General features: G+C 41.6%; 1 protein-coding gene and 1 pseudogene across 1 annotated transcript; both read right to left on the bottom strand.

Annotated features, from left to right (window-relative positions):
* LOC115102512 (tubulin alpha-1B chain-like) lies at positions 1-10,868 on the bottom strand. Its single transcript, XM_029622550.2, has 4 exons — positions 10,785-10,868; positions 1,618-1,840; positions 1,264-1,412; positions 1-1,174 (listed from the first exon to the last, which is right to left on the bottom strand). Exons 1-4 carry the CDS (start codon positions 10,785-10,787, stop codon positions 194-196), a joined length of 1,356 nt encoding a protein of 451 aa, XP_029478410.1. The 5' UTR covers positions 10,788-10,868; the 3' UTR covers positions 1-193.
* A 989-nt stretch (positions 10,869-11,857) lies between these two features.
* Positions 11,858-17,112, bottom strand: LOC115101909 (tubulin alpha chain-like; annotated as a pseudogene).
* Positions 17,113-18,009: the final 897 nt, after the last annotated feature.

Below are 18,009 nucleotides of genomic sequence, written 5' to 3' on the forward strand. Positions count from 1 at the left end.
TCAATTTAAACACACACTTTTATTGGTGAATCTTTAATGAAACAAACAAATCTGTGATTGTCACTACAACAAACCAGTTGTGCTTAAACCTAAACAAGAAGCAAGAAAATATCAAACTGTAAGAAGAAATGCATTGGTTTTGAAAATGTGCTACTATAAGATACGGGAGCCAAGGGCGTCCTTGCATGAACACTCAGTACTCCTCTCCCTCCTCCTGTCCGTCACCCTCGACGGTGTCAACCCCCACCTCTTCGTAATCCTTCTCCAGGGCTGCCATGTCCTCTCTGGCTTCAGAGAACTCTCCTTCCTCCATGCCCTCACCCACATACCAGTGCACAAAGGCACGTTTAGCGTACATCAGGTCAAACTTGTGGTCAAGACGAGCCCAGGCCTCTGCAATAGCAGTGGTGTTGCTCAGCATGCACACAGCCCTCTGGACTTTGGCCAGGTCTCCACCAGGGACTACAGTGGGAGGCTGATAGTTGATGCCAACCTTGAAACCAGTTGGGCACCAGTCAACAAACTGAATAGAACGTTTGGTCTTAATGGTGGCAATAGCAGCATTGACATCTTTGGGCACCACATCACCACGGTAAAGAAGACAACATGCCATGTACTTGCCGTGGCGAGGGTCACATTTCACCATCTGATTGGCCGGCTCAAAGCAGGCATTGGTGATTTCAGCCACAGAGAGCTGCTCATGGTAAGCCTTCTCTGCCGAGATAACTGGGGCATAGGTGGCCAGAGGAAAATGAATTCGGGGATAGGGCACCAAGTTGGTCTGGAACTCTGTCAGATCAACATTGAGGGCACCATCGAATCGAAGGGAAGCAGTAATGGAGGAAACAATCTGGCTAATGAGCCTGTTGAGGTTGGTGTAGGTGGGACGATCAATGTCGAGGTTCCTACGACAGATGTCATATATAGCCTCATTATCCACCATGAAAGCACAGTCAGAGTGCTCTAGGGTGGTGTGGGTGGTCAGGATGGAGTTGTAAGGTTCCACCACAGCTGTGGACACCTGGGGAGCTGGATAGATGGAGAACTCCAGCTTGGACTTCTTGCCGTAGTCAACAGACAGACGCTCCATCAGCAGAGAGGTGAAACCAGAGCCGGTGCCTCCTCCAAAGCTGTGGAAAACCAGGAAGCCCTGAAGGCCTGTGCACTGGTCAGACTGAGGAGAAAGAGGAACATGTCAATAAAAGGAGTCCACATTCGGATCAGATAGTTGATAAAATATTTTATTAATTCTGTGGTACCCACCAGTTTGCGGACCCTGTCCAGCACCAGGTCGATGATCTCTTTGCCAATAGTGTAGTGTCCACGGGCGTAGTTGTTGGCAGCATCCTCTTTGCCAGTGATGAGCTGTTCAGGATGGAATAACTGCCGGTAGGTCCCACTGCGCACCTCATCTGAGGAGAAAAAAATCAGCAGCTTATGAAAAACGTAGATGTAGACTTGGGACACCAAATGGGTGCAATTAATTATCAGGTTACAGAAAACCAGCAGTACTCTGGACCTCGTATAAGATTTCAATACCCCTGTTCTACAGAGACAAGCCAAAGAACCCTTTATGGTTCTAAGTATAACCTTTTTTTCTTAAGAGGGAAAGCTTACCTATGACTGTGGGTTCCAGGTCCACAAACACAGCTCTGGGGACATGCTTTCCAGCCCCAGTCTCACTGAAGAAGGTGTTGAAGGAGTCGTCGCCTCCTCCGATGGCTTTGTCAGATGGCATCTGTCCATCCGGCTGGATCCCATGCTCCAGACAGTAGAGCTCCCAGCACGCATTGCCAATCTGGACACCAGCCTGACCCACGTGGATAGAGATGCACTCGCGCTAGGGTGAAGAGGAAGAAATGTTTTATTTGAAAGGAGGTTCGCAATAACCCAAAATAGGCTAGAGCAGTGGTATTCAACTCTTATCCTTCGAAGGTCCAAGGCCTGCAAGTTTTCTGTTCTACCTGACACTTAATTGCACCCACCTGGTGTCTCAGGTCTAATTCAGTCAGTGATTAGAGGGGAACAATGAAAAAAGCAGTGGAACTGGCTTTGAGGTCCAGAGTTGAGTTGGAAGTGTCTAGACCATGACATACGGTCAAAATATAAAAGATGTAATGTGAAAATACACAGCAAATTCCTCAGTGTTAAATTAACACTGAAAATGTGGACCTGTATAGACACTGCACAGTGTTGAATTAATGTAATGCTTTTTTGCATATTTCCCAGAGTGCCTTGCCTTTCAAATGAATTCTAGAATTACCACCAGAGAGGAAGAGGGTGCTCAACTTGGCAGAAATTCTGTCTCCCTCTTTCTTTCCCATTGTTAAGGCGAAGAGATCTGTACCTTGTCAGTATATCCCTAATCTTTGGTTACTACCCATGACTGAATTTGTTAATGACAGTGACATCCTTGTTGCATTCATCAATTTTCAACCCCATGGACTTCACCGTGTGAGATCCTAAGTGAATATCTTATCATTAAAACATAATTATTTATTATTTTAATACATTATGTATTTCATAAGGCCTTATTTTGAGGGCATACACTAAAACATACTGGGTTGTTTGGATGACCCAACTGCTGTGTCACATAGGGCTCTATTCAATCAGATGTTTTGGCGGTGTCAGAGGTGGAACTGCATTAGAGATATCAAATCCACATGCGGCTCCTGGCATTATACTGTACCTAAAGTGGACATTGCCATTGGCTGTACCGAGTTGCAAAAACAGAAATCCCATGCAGCTTTGTTTACAAGTTTGAATACTGGAATGTGAGATGTAATCTACATCTTGATTAGTTGAATTATTATTTAGTGTAATGATTTTTTCCATTTGAACGTAATTATTTCTTTATAGTCTACACGTTCTCGTTCTGAACTTCTATCTCGAGTGTGGCGGGTGTGGCTTTGTGACAATGATTACAAGAGCAGCTGCTCACCGATTTGACGGCTCCAGCGCAGTTCTGCTCCACGATGCAGGTGTCTGCTCTTGCTGGTTAAACACTTGATCTGAATGAATCTAGGCCTTCCGGGGTATTTTTAGGGCAAGGTTTGATGATGCTGGGTTATTGAGATATGACACAGCAAGTCAGATTAGAAGACTGGAGGCTTGGTTTAGTAGGGTTGTGGCTTTCAGTAATGTTATTTTTGGCCACCCGTGAGAGTAAATGTCATTCTGGTTAATCTATTCTGTTCTAATTGTCATCACATGTTACAGTTGAACACGGACTCTTTTGTAGCTTTAATTAATCTTACAGAAATGTGTGAGTTCCTTAAAAGCTTATGCAAATGCTAAAGTGATAACCCCAATGGGATAGTAACCACTTTGTTGCAATATGTAAATAATTATATTAATATTTTTGTGTTACAATATGTACTGTGCAAAAATATTCAAGGAAAATGTAACATTGCCGTGTACAAACTTAACATGGTTAACAGGATTGACATTTACTCTCACGGGTGTCCAAAAATAACTGTTTAAAAGCCAAGCCCCTAATGAGCCATGCCTATTGAAAATAACCTATGGATTACATAAAAAAGACCCAGCATTTAAGTGAATAAAATATGGGGTAACCCAACATTTGGGGTTTTTCACATAACCTGTCACATTATTCTGACTTGTAAAATGATGTGTAATTCCTATTGAAATCCAGACAGAATGTGGATATCTAACCTTCTGAATGTTTTTAACACCCGCAGCCTGCATTCAGAATGACTGCCAGGGTTAGGAAGACTGAATATGAGACTACCTAAATCATCTAAACTGGAACAACCATTTCAGTAACGGGTGAAATAAGTTTAGAAAATGTATGTAATTTATATTTCAGAAGCATAAGATTAATTAATCAACCAATGCCAATTCAAAAACATTGATATTGAAACAAGCAATTATTCGAATTTAACACTGTTCCAGTGTCTATACTGGGCAACACTTTCAGTGTTAATTTAACACTCTCAACTGTATCATCGAGGCACAGAATAAGTTAGAGGAAAAACAAAAAGAAATAGAGGAACTTATTCAAGAAAGATCCAGTGTAATATATTATAAAAAATAAAGTGAACTGGATGGAATATGGGGAAAACTGCACCAAATACATTTTCAATCTTCAATATAGAAATGCTACCAGAAAAAATGTATTGAAACTTGTTACAAATGATGGAGTCACGCATGATTCACCGAATGATACTTTGAAAGAGGAAGTTTAAGACTTTAAGAATATGTTTTCATTTCAGTCTCCTCTAACCAAAGCTAATTGTATGGATTTTTTCCCCTAATAATAATGTAAAATGAACATCTGTACAGAAAGATTTGTGTGAAGGCCAAATTACAGAGGAATGTCTTTATGCAATTAAAGCCTTTAAGGCTGGGATACTCCAGGGCTGGATAGCATACCAGTGGAAGTATACCAAACTTTTTTTATATACTCAGAGGACCGTTATTAGCATGTTTTAACCACTCCTATATAAATGGTAGATTATCGGACACGCAACAAGATGGTCTGATATAATTATTACTGAAACAGGACCCAAGTGGTATATATAAAAATCCAGTTCATTTAAAAAATAATTGAGGCCTCTGTCACACCCTGACCTTAAAGAGCTTTTTATGTCTCTATTTTGGTTTGGTCAGGGTGTGATTTGGGTGGGCATTCTATGTTCTGTATTCTATGTTCTTTAGTTCTATGTTTTGGCCGGGTATGGTTCTCAATCAGGGACAGCTGTCTATCGTTGTCTCTGATTGGGAATCATACTTAGGCAGCTTTTGTCCCTTTGTTATTTGTGGGAAGTTGTTTTTGTTAGGGGCAGTCCCCGCGCCTTTGTTAAGCTTCACGGTCGTTTCTTTGTTTTGTTGGCGACATTTACCTAAATAAACAGAAATGTATGCTCACCACGCTGCGCTTTGGTCCACTTATTCCTTCCAGGAAGACGGCCGTGACAGAACTACCTACCACCAAACGACCAAGCAGCGTGGCCAGGAGAGGCAGCCCCCCCCCCCCCCCCCCCCCCAAAAAATGGGAGGAGGCACACGGGAAGGTCGGCGGAGCCGAGGATGGAACCAGAGCCAGTCGGGGTGAACTTTGAGGGGAGCAAAGGGAGCGAAGCAGAGACAGTGACGGAGTTGATGGGGAGATTGAAGGTGAGAGCTATGAGAGAGCTGCTGTGTTGGTGCATGAGGCACGACATTCGCCCTACGGAGCGTGTCCTCAGTTTGATGTCACCTGAGTCAGCTCTTCATACTCGTCCTGAGGTGCGTGCTAGCCGTCTGGTGAAGACTGTGCCAGCCCCACGCACCATGCCTCCTGTGCGCCTCCCCAGCCCTGCACGTCTTGTGCCAGCTCGGCGCTCCAGACCTCCAGTGCGCCTCCACAGCCCAGTGAGTCCTGCGCCGGCTCTACGCACGGTTTCCCCAGTTTGCCAGGAGAAACCATGTCCGGCCTGTTCCAGCTCCCCGCACGTGGCAGGCTAAAGTGGGCATGCAGCCAAGAGGAGCAGTGCAAGTGCTAAGCACCAGAACTCCACTCCAGTGCTCCCCACAGCCTGGTTCGACCTGTGCCTGCGCTCTGGAGGTGCCGGGCTAGAGTGGGCATTCAGCCAGGAAGAGTGGTGCAAAGGCTACGCACCAGATCTCCAGTGCTCCCCCACAGCCTGGTCTATCCTGTGCCTCCTCCAAGGACCAGGCCTCCAGTAGGTCTCCCCAGCCTGGCCCATCCTGTGCCTTCTCCAAGGACCAGGCCTCCAGTAGGTCTCCCCAGCCTGGTTCATCCCGTGCCTTCTCCATGGACCAGGCCTCCAGTAGGTCTCCCCAGCCTGGTTCATCCCATGCCTCCTCCACGGACCAGGCCTCCAGTAGGTCTACACAGCCTGGTGAGTCCGGTGCCTGCTCCACGGGCTAGCCCGGGGCCCACAACGAGGGTGCCCAGTCCGGGGCCCGCAGCGAGGGTGCCCAGTCCGGGGCCCGCAGCGAGGTGCCCAGTCCGGGGCCCGCAGCGAGGTGCCCAGTCCGGGGCCCGCAGCGAGGGTGCCCAGTCCGGGGCCCGCAGCGAGGGTGCCCAGTCCGGGGCCCGCAGCGAGGGTGCCCAGTCCGGGGCCCGCAGCGAGGGTGCCCAGTCCGGGTTCGGTGACGAGGGTCCCCAGTCCGGGTTCAGCGACGAGGGTCCCCACACCAGAGGTGCTACCAAAGTGGAGTGAGCCAGAGGTGGAGCGGGGTCTACGTCCCGCACCGCGGATAGATGCCCACCCAGACCCTCCCCTATAGGTTCAGGTTTTGCGGCCGGAGCCGCACCTTTGGGGGGGGTACTGTCACACCCTGACCTTAGAGAGCTTTTTATGTCTCTTTTTTGGTTTGGTCAATGTGTGATTTGGGTGGGCATTCTATGTTCTGTATTCTATGTTCTTTAGATCTATGTTTTGGCCGGGTATGGTTCTCAATCAGAACCAGCTGTCTATCGTTGTCTCTGATTGGGAATCAGCCTTTTTCCCTTTATTATTTGTGGGAAGTTGTCTTTGTTAGGGGCACTATAGCCTTTGTTAAGCTTCACAGTCGTTTCTTTGTGTTGTTGGCAACATTTACCTAAATAAACAGAAATGTATGCTCACCACGCTGCACTTTGGTCCACTTATTCCTTCCAGGAAGACGGCCGTGACAGCCTCTTACACTTCAGTGTTGCGATGCAAAAATCCTAACAAATTGCTTGGCGCATAGAATTGTCAGATATTATTCATCCTAATCAGACAGGTTTTTTACATGGATGATACATTGGAGATAATATAAAACAAGTACTGGAAACAAAACAATACTGTGAAATATCGGGGACACCAGGCCTGGTTTTCATAGCTAATTTTGTAAAGGTCTTTACAGGTGTAAAGTACACCTGGAGTATATATATAAATGCCTAGAATATTTACATTTTGGGGAATCTCTTATAAAATTGGTTAAAGTTATGCATATTAACCCTAGGTGTAAAATAGTCAATAATGGCTACATCTCAGAAAGTTTTAAACTGTCTAGAGGAGTAAAACAAGGTTGTCCACTATCGGCATATCTATTTATTACTGCCATCGAAATGTTAGCTGTTAAAATTAGATCCAACAATAATATTAAGGGATTAGAAATCTGTGGATTAAAAACGAGTGTCATTGTACGCTGATGATTCATGTTTTCTTTTAAAACCACAATTAGAATCTCTCCATGGCCTCTTAGAGGATCTAGATACTTTTGCTATCCTCTCTGGATTAAAACCAAATTAGGATAAATTATATATCATTATGATTATGATATTACGTATTGGATCACTAAAAATTGTACATTTTACATTACTGTGTAGTTTACCAATTAAATGGTCTGACGGCGATGTGGACATACTCAGTATACAAATCCCAAAAGAAAGAAATGATCTCACTCCAATAAATTTTTATAGAAAGTTAGCAAAAATAGATAAGATCTTGCTACCATGGAAAGGAAAATACCTGTCTATTTGTGGAAAAATCACCCTGATTAACTCTTTAGTCATATCACAGTTTACCTATTTGCTTATGGTTTAGCCTACACCTAGTGACCTGCTTTTTAAATTATATGAACAAAAAATATTCAATTTTATATGGAATGGCAAGCCAGACAAAATTTAAATGGCCTATTTATATAACGAATATGAATTCGGAGAGCAGAAATGATTACATGTTAAAGCATTAGACCTCTCACTAAAGGCATCAGTCATACAAAAGTTATACTTAAATTCAAACTGGTTCTCCAGTAAATTGGTAGGAATGTCTCATCCTATGTTCAAGAATGGCCTTTTTCACTTTATTCAGATTACAACTGCTCACTTTCGGTTGTTTGAAAAGGAAATAATCTCCAAAATATCATTATTTTTTAAACAAGCCTTAGAAAGTTGGTTGCAATTTCAGTTTAATCCACCTGAAAAGACAAAAAAAAATACAACAATATTGTGGTTAAACTCAAATATACTAATTGATTAAAAAAATTAAAAAATTCAAAGAAATTAAAAAAAAAGGTATAATTTTAGTGAATGATATCATAAATAGGACTAACACAGAAATATGGAAATGTCTGCTCTACCCAAAATTACAACTAACTAATTGAAGCATTACCACTAAAAAAATGGAAGAGGCAAGTAGAAGGGGAAAAAAGTAAGGAACTTGTATGTCGGCCCTGCATTAAAGAACATAAATGGTTAAAGAAAAGTGTGATAAAAAAATACCAATTTCATTTAAGGACCAAAAAAGTGACAGCTGTGCCATATAAATTGCAAAATAGTTGGGAAGAGATTTTCGATGTACCGATTCCATGGCATATGGTTTATGAATTGATATGCAAAACAACACCAGATTTAAAACTTCTAATTTTTCAATTTAAATTACGACACAAAATTCTTGCAACCAATAGAATGTTATATATATGGGGGATACAATCTTCCCAGCTCTGCAGAATTTGCTGTGAGGAGGCAGAGTCATTAGGTCATTTATTTTGGTACTGTCCATATGTAGCTTGTTTTTGGTCACAGGTCCAGGAATGACTGAAGAATTGTAACATTTGCCTAGAACTAACACTGCAGATAGCAATACTGGGTGATTTGAAAAGCCATAATCAATCAATAATATAATTATAATTTTAGCAAAATATTTTTTAAATTTACAATCTGTAGAAGCTATGAGAATAGAACAGTTCAGTACTTTTGTGAAGCATCACAGCACAGTTGAAAAATATATAGCAAATAGAAATCCAAAAAGGATGGTGTTAAGAGATAGATAGGAGGGGTTGAATGAAGCTGAAGGGTGGGACTAATAACAAGATAACCAATGTAAAACATACAGGGTCTGTCAAATGTATATAGGTTCAGAAATGTTGTGAAATAGCACAGTTACAAATATAAATCAATCTGGAGGGACATCAGCAATAGAGGAAGGACTAAAAACAAAAAATATATAACTATTGTATAATAGATTGTGTCTGTAAAATGTGTATAAGATGCATCAACTGAAGGTAGAAGCCTAAGTATTATTGTTTACTCCAATTGGGGGGAGGGTGGTAGGGTTTGCAGAGAATAATAAAGGTATATTCTTTAAAAAAGTATGTATATCTATATAGGTATGTGTATGTATATATGTGTATATGTATGCATATGTGTATGTACGTGTATGTATATGGATATATATATTTACCAAATAAAGATATGGGGGATTGGATATGATGTAGACAATTACATTGATGGAAGCAACAGTGTTTCCGCAGTATTAAACTGATCCACCCCTAAGAAGAAAAACCACTCCCAATGTTAAACTTAACACTGGAGAATTTGCTGTGTGGAATAACAAATGATGATATCTCAGCCAAATGTTAGATTGCTCTTATATGGACCATTCTTTATTGCTGTTCTATATTCTATTATCTTATTATATCTAAGGTATAATCAATTAGGGGCTATGCATGTTATGGACATTTATGAAAAAACGTGGAAGGTGTGTTCCACGATGTGCTAGCAGAGTGGAACTGACCTTCCACGAACTTGCATTATTTTCCAGATAATGCATAGAGCCCCGAGTTGATTATCACATTTATACCATGGCTATAATTTAACACATTTACCACTATAAATGTTTTCATTTGCCAGTAGCAATGTTTTCAACATCCACTGAAGTAGCTAATAAGTTTACTAGATAGATACAGTAGTTGCCATGGTAGTTTAGCTAACCGAACCATCTGTCCTAGTTTGCCATTATGAAAAGCCAATTCAACAATGTCAATAATGTTTTCAATTCGACTTTTGCTTCAAAAGCAGCTCAAACATAGAATATGTAAGAATGAACTATAGCCATTGAATTCTACCGTGAAAATATACTGTTCGTTATAGGGAAATTATACACACTCTAAAATGCCCTTCAATCCGATCAGAAATAAGTATTCAACAATGCCATGGTATAACCCCGAATAATCAAATATTCTTTAAGATTCCTACAGGTTCTGATTTGATCTAGCCTACTGTTCCACGGATGTGTTTTAGTGTTGTGTTGTCCTCTGACTGCGCAGCATATGGAGGGGATTATCTAGGTCAGCAAGTTTCATTTGCTGCTGTCTCTTTAAAACATTATGAGATTAGTCAAACCACATACAGATTTATACTGAAATTCATTCCCATTGTTATAATAATAGTTTTTCCCCCTTGAATAAATATATTTCAATAACCGCTGCAGCAGGTGAATAGGAGAAACCAAAAGTGCAAATATAGCCACACACACACACAGGTAGCATTTTTTTGTTTTCAATCTCTCATAGCAAGTGGCAAAAATATAGATAGCCTACTAAAATACACTGGAAAATATACATGCCATACAGTCTAAGAAAGTAAATAGATTCGTCCATCAAATGGCAGTGAGACGACTGTTCACGTTGACCAGCGTTGAACATGCCTAATCTGATTTAGCCTACTGTTTGCACTGACCAAAGGATTTTGGAGAAGTAGGCTACAGCGCAGATCCATTCATTGCCGGTCCCCACAAAGTTTACATCTCTATTAACCCCATTATATTTACCTGCTTTGAGTTCAGAAAATTTGACATAAATTTACACAATATTTGTTTTAAAAAACAACAAGTCAATTAAGGCTATTTCGATCGTTTCTATTTGACAAATGTCACAGAGCCCATGGATGCAAATCAGGACTGTCCCACACATTAATGACTAAAAAACACCTGAACAAAATGGTTGAAATTGTTGAATTTACACATTACATAATATGTCACCGAAAATATGTCGACTATGCTCACCATGATAGCTTTCTGTGCAGGGGATGAGGAGAAAAGAGTCAAATAACGATGAGCTCGTTTCAGAAGCCTGCAATTTGAGGTGTGCGATATCTGAAGATAATCCCATGAGTGACGCAACCGTAATGCTATTCAGTATTAGGCTATGTCTGGCGAAAAGCTTCTAGCCTTCATGCACAGATTTTCTTTCCTAGTGTCATTAATTATTTGAATAGGTTATTTTTACTGAACAGTATATGCTCCTTAGAAGCTGTAGCCTAAACTGTATCCAGCCTGAAACTTCAGGAAAACAGGTCAGCTGCCTGCCATTCGTTCACAAATTGACGTTTATTGTCATGAGTCTTGTCCTGGAGGCAAACCTGAGCGATTTCCCCATTAGACTAGATATGCAAGCTGCAAAGTTTTAAAAATGGCTTCAATGTAAACATTTATAAAAAATATAAAAAATATTGCTTTTTTGTCTTAATTTAAGATTAGGGTTAGGCAGTAGGGTTAGTGGTGTGTTTACGGCTAGGTTTAAGATTATGGTTAGGTTAAGGTTTAAATTAGACTTCACCAATTTGTGGCTGTGCCACCTAGTGACCACACTGCAGAGCTGCCTCCATAACAAGATTCATGACGAAAAAAATCTAACCTGCCATTCATTCAATGAAAGACAACCCAAACACAACTAGTCAGGATTAGTGACATAAGTAGTACATTTATTACATTTCAAAAGCAGTACATTTACATTAGAAATTATAACTAAACTATTATGTAACAAAATGTAAATACAATGTTGTTAACAATATTATTACAGTGTTATTTCACAGGAATAAAAACAACAATGTAAAGTGTTACTAAAACCTGATTGTGTGCTTTATTTACCAAATCCATGACAACTATAGATATACAAACTGAAATACATTTAATAAGACAATTATTTAAAAAGAGAAAATACTTTTGTCAGACAATACATTTATTTTTCCAATACAGTAGTCACTTGATTCACTGCATTTTAATACAAATGCTTTTGAAATCATGTTTAGAACTTCTGCTTCCTGAATAAGTAGCACCTAGTTTTCCATTTAGTACTCCTATCCCTTACCCTCAATGGAGTCAACCCCCACCTCTTCATAATCTTTCTCCGGGGCTGCCATGCCCTCTCTGGCTTCAGAGAACTCTCCCTCCTCCAAGCCCTCACCCACATACCATACAGTTGATGTCGGATGTTTACATACACGTAGGTTAGAGTCATTAAAAATCGTTTTTCAACCACTCCACAAATATCTTGTAAACAAACTATAGTTTTGGAATGTCGGCTAGGACATCTACTAAGTCATTTTTCCAACAATTGTTTACAGACAGATTCTTTCACTTATAATTCACTGTATCACAATTCCAGTGGGTAAGAAGTTTACATACACGAAGTTGACTGTGCCTTTAAACAGTTTGAAAATTTCAGAAAATGATGTCATGGCTTCAGAAGCTTCTGATAGGCTAATTGACATCATTTGAGTCAATTGGAGGTGCACCTGTGGATGTATTTCAAGGCCTACCTTCAAACTCAGTGCCTCTGCTTGACATCATGGGAAAATCAAAAGAAATCAGCCAAGACCTCAGAAAAAAAATTGTAGATCTCCACAAGTCTGGTTCATTCTTGGGAGCAATTTCCAAATGCCTGAAGGTACCACGTTCATCTGTACAAATAATAGTATGCAAGTATAAACAGCATGGGACCACGCAGCCGTCATACCGCTCAGGAAGGAGACACGTTCTGTCTCCTAGAGATGAACATACTTTGGTGCGAAAAGTGCAAATCAATCCCAGAATAACAGCAAAGGACCTTGTGAAGATGCTGGAGGAAACAGGTACAAAAGTATATATATCCACAGTAAAACGAGTCCTATATCGACATATCTTGAAAGGCCGCTCAGCAAGGAAGAAGCCACTGCTCCAAAACCGACATAAAAAAGCCAGACTACGGTGTACAACTGCACATGGGGACAAAGATCGTACTTTTTGGACAAATGTCCTCTGGTCTGATGAAACAAAAATAGAGCTGTTTGGCCATAATGACCATCATTATGTTTCGAGGAAAAAGGGGAAGTTTGCAAGGCGAAGAACACCATTCCAAACGTGAAGCACGGGGGTAGCATCATGTTGTGGGGGTGCTTTGCTGCAGGAGGGACTGGTGCACTTCACAAAATAGATGGCATCATGAGGTAGGAAAATTATGTGGATATATTGAAGCAACATATCAAGACATCAGTCAGGAAGTTAAAGCTTGTTTGCAAATAGGTCTTCCACATGGACAAGGAGGCCAACAAACCTGACTCAGTTACACCAGCTCTGTCAGGAGGAATGGGCCAAAATTCACCTAATTTATTGTGGGAAGCTTGTGGAAGGCTACCCAAAACATTTGACCCAAGTTAAACAATTGAAAGGCAATGTTACCAAATACTAATTGAGTGTACGTAAACTTCTGACCCACTAGGAAAGTGATGAATGAAATAAAAGCTGAAGTAAATCATTCTCTCAACTATTATTCTGACATTTCACATTCTTAAAATAAAGTGGCGATCCTAACTGACCTAAGACATGAAATTTGTACTAGGGCTAAATGTCAGAAATTGTGAAAAAATGAGTTGAGATGTATTTAGCTAAGGTGTATATAAACTTCCGACTTCAACTGTACCAGTGCATAAAGGCACGTTTGGCGTAAATCAGGTCAAACTTGTGGTCAAGACGAGCCCAGGCCTCTGCCACAGCAGTGGTGTTGCTCAGCATGCACACAGCCCTCTGGACTTTGGCCAGGTCTCCACCAGGGACCACAGTGGGAGGCTGATAGTGGAGTCCAACCTTGAAGCCAGTTGGGCACCAGTCAACAAATTGGATGTTGTGTTTGGTCTTGATGGTGGCAATAGCAGCATTGAGATACTTGGGCACCACATCACCATGGAACAGAAGGCAAAATGCCACGTACTTGCCATGGGAAGGGTCACATTTCACCATCTGATTGGCCGGCTCAAAGCAGGCGTTGGTGATTTCAGAGACATTGAGCTGCTCATGGTAAGCCTTCTCTGCAGAGATAACTGGGGCATAGGTAGCTAGAGGAAAATTAATACGTGGACAGGGCACCAGTTGTCAGATCAACATTAAGGGCCACCATCATATCGAGGGGAAGCAGGGATGGAGGAAACAATCTGGCTAATGAGCCTGTTGAGGTTGGTTTAGGTGGGATGCTCAATGTCGAGGTTCCTACTACAGATGTCATATATAGCCTCATTGTCCACCATGAAGGCACAGCCAGAGTGCTCTAGGGTGGTGTGGGTGGTCAGGATGGAGTTGTAAGGTTCCACCACAGCTATGGACACCTGGGGAGCTGGGTAGATGGAGAACTCCAGTTTGGACTTCTTGCCATAGTCAACAGACAGGCGCTCCATCAGCAGGGAGGTGAAACATGAGCCAGTAACACCTCCAAAACTGTGGAAAACCAGGAAGCCCTGAAGGCCTGTGCACTGATCAGCTTGAGGATAAAAAAGGGACATGTGCAGTGCCTTCAGAAAGTATGCATACCTCTTGACTTATTCCACATTTTATTGTGTTACAGCCTGAATTCAAAATTGCTTAAATATATTCTGTCTCACCCATCTACACACAATACCCCATAATGATAGTGAAAACATGTTTTTGAAATTTTAACAAATGTATTGAAAATGAAATACAGAAATATCTAATTTACATAAGTATTCACACCCCTAAATCAATACTTTGTAGAAGCACCTTTGACAGCGATTAGTCTTTCTGGGCAAGTCTCTAAGAGCTTTCCACACCTGGATTGTGCAATATTTGCCCATTATTATTTTCAAAATTCTTCAAGCTCTGTCAAATTGGTTGTTGATCATTGCTAGACAACCATTTTTAGGTCTTTCCATTGATTTTCAAGTAGATTTAAGTCAAAACTGTCATTAGGCCACTCATTCACTGTCTTCTTGGTAACAAACTCTAGTGTAGATTTGGCCTTGTGTTTAAGGTTATTGTGCTGCTGAAAGGTGAACCATGTTTTCCTCTAGAATTGCCTGTGCTTAGCTCCATTCCATTTATTTTTATCCTGAAAAACAAAGGCTGTTTATTTTATTTTTTTAAAGTAACCTTTATTTAACTAGGCAAGTCAGTTAAGAACAAATTCTTATTTACAATGACAGCCTACTGAGGAACAATGGGTTAACTGCCTTTCGGTTACTGGCCCCATGCTCTAAGCAACAGGCTACCTGCCGCCAATGGCTGTAACACAACAAAATGTGGAAAAAGTCAAGGGGTGTGAGTACTTTCTGAAAGCACGGTAAAGATAAGTTTAAGATTCCACATTCAAATGATTTAGCTGATCAAACATTTAATTCATGAATTTATTCATTTCATGAATATACCCACTAGTTTGCGGATCCTTTCCAGCACCAGGTCAATGATCTCTTTGCCAATAGTGGTGTCCACAGGCGTAATTGTTGGTAGCATCCTCTTTGCCAGTAATGAGTTGTTCAGGATGAATAACTGGCGGTAAGTCCCAGTGCGCACCTCATCTGAGGAGAGAAAATTAGCAGCTCACGAAGGTCTTGAATGAGGAGCTCAATACCAAGAAAGCAAGGAATCATATGCAGCCACACCTCTTTTCGATAAGAAACAAGGCTTACCTATGACTGTAGGCTCCATGTCTACAAACACAGCCCTGGGGACATAAATTCCAGTACCGGTCTCACTGAAGAAGGTGAGGAAGAAGTCATCTCCTCCTCCGATGGTCTTGTCGCATCTGTCCATGTGGCTGGATCCCATGTTCCAGGCAGTAGAGCTCCCAGCAGGCATTGCCCAGCCTGACTCACGTTGACGGATATGCACTCACGCTGGTGAGGAAAACCTTATTTAATTAGAATCAAACTCTAACAAAAATGTTTGGACACTTGTTCTATACAATCAGAATATCTTCTCAGTATTAAAAACAAATCATCCATATGCCTACCTCAAAATAGTTTATAAAAGAGAGAGCTACTTTGCTGATAGGAGAGGAAGACAGACTTTGTTGCAGCAGTGTAACAGTGTATCATTGTAGTGAGTGAAGGTAGTAACATTGTAACAGCTTTCACAGCATCAGATTGTTTTCTGCTCTATAAAAGGCTAAATAATCCAGAATAATTTATGTCTGCTTTATTGTAGGTTATGCTAGTACGTAGGCTCTCCATCACCGATATATGCCTACATGGCAGTGCACAGACCTTTTGGGGGGCATGTGCTCAACCCCCAAAATGTCGGCCTCCTGAGTGGTGCAGCGTTCTAAGAACCTGCATCACAGTGCTTGAGGCATCACTACAGACCCAGGTTCGATCCCAGGCTGTGTCACAGCCGGCCGTGACTGGGAGACCCGTGAGGCGGAGCACAATTGGCCCAGCGTCGTCCGGGTTAGGAGATGATTTGACCGGCCGGGATTTCCTTGTCCCATAGCGCTCTAGCGACTCCTTGGGCACCTGCAAGCTGACTTCGGTCGCCAGCTGAATGGTGTTTCCTCCAACACATTGGTGCGTCTGGCTTCTCGGTTAAACGAGCAGTGTGTCAAGAAGCAGTGCGGCTTGGCAGGGTTGTGTTTCGGAGGACGCATGACTCTCGATCTTCGTCTCTCCCAAGTCCGTAGGGGAGTTGCAGGAATGGGACAAGACTTTCACTACCAATTGCGGTAAAAGTACAACAAAAAAGCAGCTTTGGCAGCGATTACAGCTGTGAGTCTTTCTGAGTACGTCTAAGAGCGTTCCACACCTGGATTGTGCAACATTTGCCCATTATTCTTTTCAAAATTCTTCTAGCTCTGTCAAATTAGTTGTTGATCATTGCTAGACAACCCATTTAAGATCTTACCATAGATTTTCAAGTAGATACACGTCAAATCTCAGTAACATTCACTGTCTTCTTGGTAAGCAACACCAATGTAGATTTGGCCTTGTGTTTTGTGGCATGCTGACTACAGGAATGTCCACCAGAGCTGTTGCCAGATTATTGAATGTTAATGTCTCTACCATAAGCCACCTCCAACATCATTTTAGAGAATTTGACAGTACATCCAACAGGCCTCACAACCGCAAACCATGTGTATCAACGCAAGCCCAGGACCTCATCATCTGGCTTACGTTACCTGCAGGTTCGTCTGAGACCAGCTACCCGGAAAGCTGATGTACCTGCGGAGTATTTCTGTCTTTAATAAAGCCCTTTTCTGGGGATAGATTTATTCTGATTTGCTGGGGCCTGGCTCCCCAGTGGGTGGGCCTATGCCATCACAGGCCCACCCATGGTTGCGCCCCTGCCCAGTCATGTGAAATCCATATATTAAGGCCTATTGAATTTATTTCCATTGACTAATTTCCTTATATGAACTGTAACTGATTAAAACATGTTACACAATTGTTGCATTTATATATTTTTTCAGTATATACAGTGCCTTGCGAAAGTATTCGGCCCCCTTGAACTTTGCGACCTTTTGCCACATTTCAGGCTTCAAACATAAAGATATAAAACTGTATTTTTTGTGAAGAATCAACAACAAGTGGGACACAATCATGAAGTGGAACGACATTTATTGGATATTTCAAACTTTTTTAACAAATCAAAAACTGAAAAATTGGGCGTGCAAAATTATTCAGCCCCTACTTTCAGTGCAGCAAACTCTCTCCAGAAGTTCAGTGAGGATCTCTGAATGATCCAATGTTGACCTAAATGACTAATGATGATAAATACAACCCACCTGTGTGTAATCAAGTCTCTGTATAAATGCACCTGCACTGTGATAGTCTCAGAGGTCCGTTAAAAGCGCAGAGTGCATCATGAAGAACAAGGAACACACCAGGCAGGTCCGAGATACTGTTGTGAAGAAGTTTAAAGCCGGATTTGGATACAAAAATATTTCCCAAGCTTTAAACATCCCAAGGAGCACTGTGCAAGCGATAATATTGAAATGGAAGGAGTATCAGACCACTGCAAATCTACCAAGACCTGGCCGTCCCTCTAAACTTTCAGCTCATACAAGGAGAAGACTGATCAGAGATGCAGCCAAGAGGCCCATGATCACTCTGGATGAACTGCAGAGATCTACAGCTGAGGTGGGAGACTCTGTCCATAGGACAACAATCAGTCGTATATTGCACAAATCTGGCCTTTATGGAAGAGTGGCAAAGAAAGCCATTTCTTAAAGATATCCATAAAAGTGTCGTTT

Source organism: Oncorhynchus nerka, linkage group LG20 (genome assembly GCF_034236695.1).
Source record: "Oncorhynchus nerka isolate Pitt River linkage group LG20, Oner_Uvic_2.0, whole genome shotgun sequence".
NCBI classification, from domain to species: Eukaryota; Metazoa; Chordata; class Actinopteri; order Salmoniformes; family Salmonidae; genus Oncorhynchus; species Oncorhynchus nerka.

Bases quoted from the DNA above. Each gene is read 5' to 3' on its own strand.
- LOC115102512 (XM_029622550.2), bottom strand. The intron at 1,413-1,617 runs GTAAGCTTTCCC...TTTTCTCCTCAG, and splicing joins CCTGGAACCCACAGTCATAG to ATGAGGTGCGCAGTGGGACC. The intron at 1,175-1,263 runs GTGGGTACCACA...CTTTCTCCTCAG, and splicing joins TGGACAGGGTCCGCAAACTG to TCTGACCAGTGCACAGGCCT.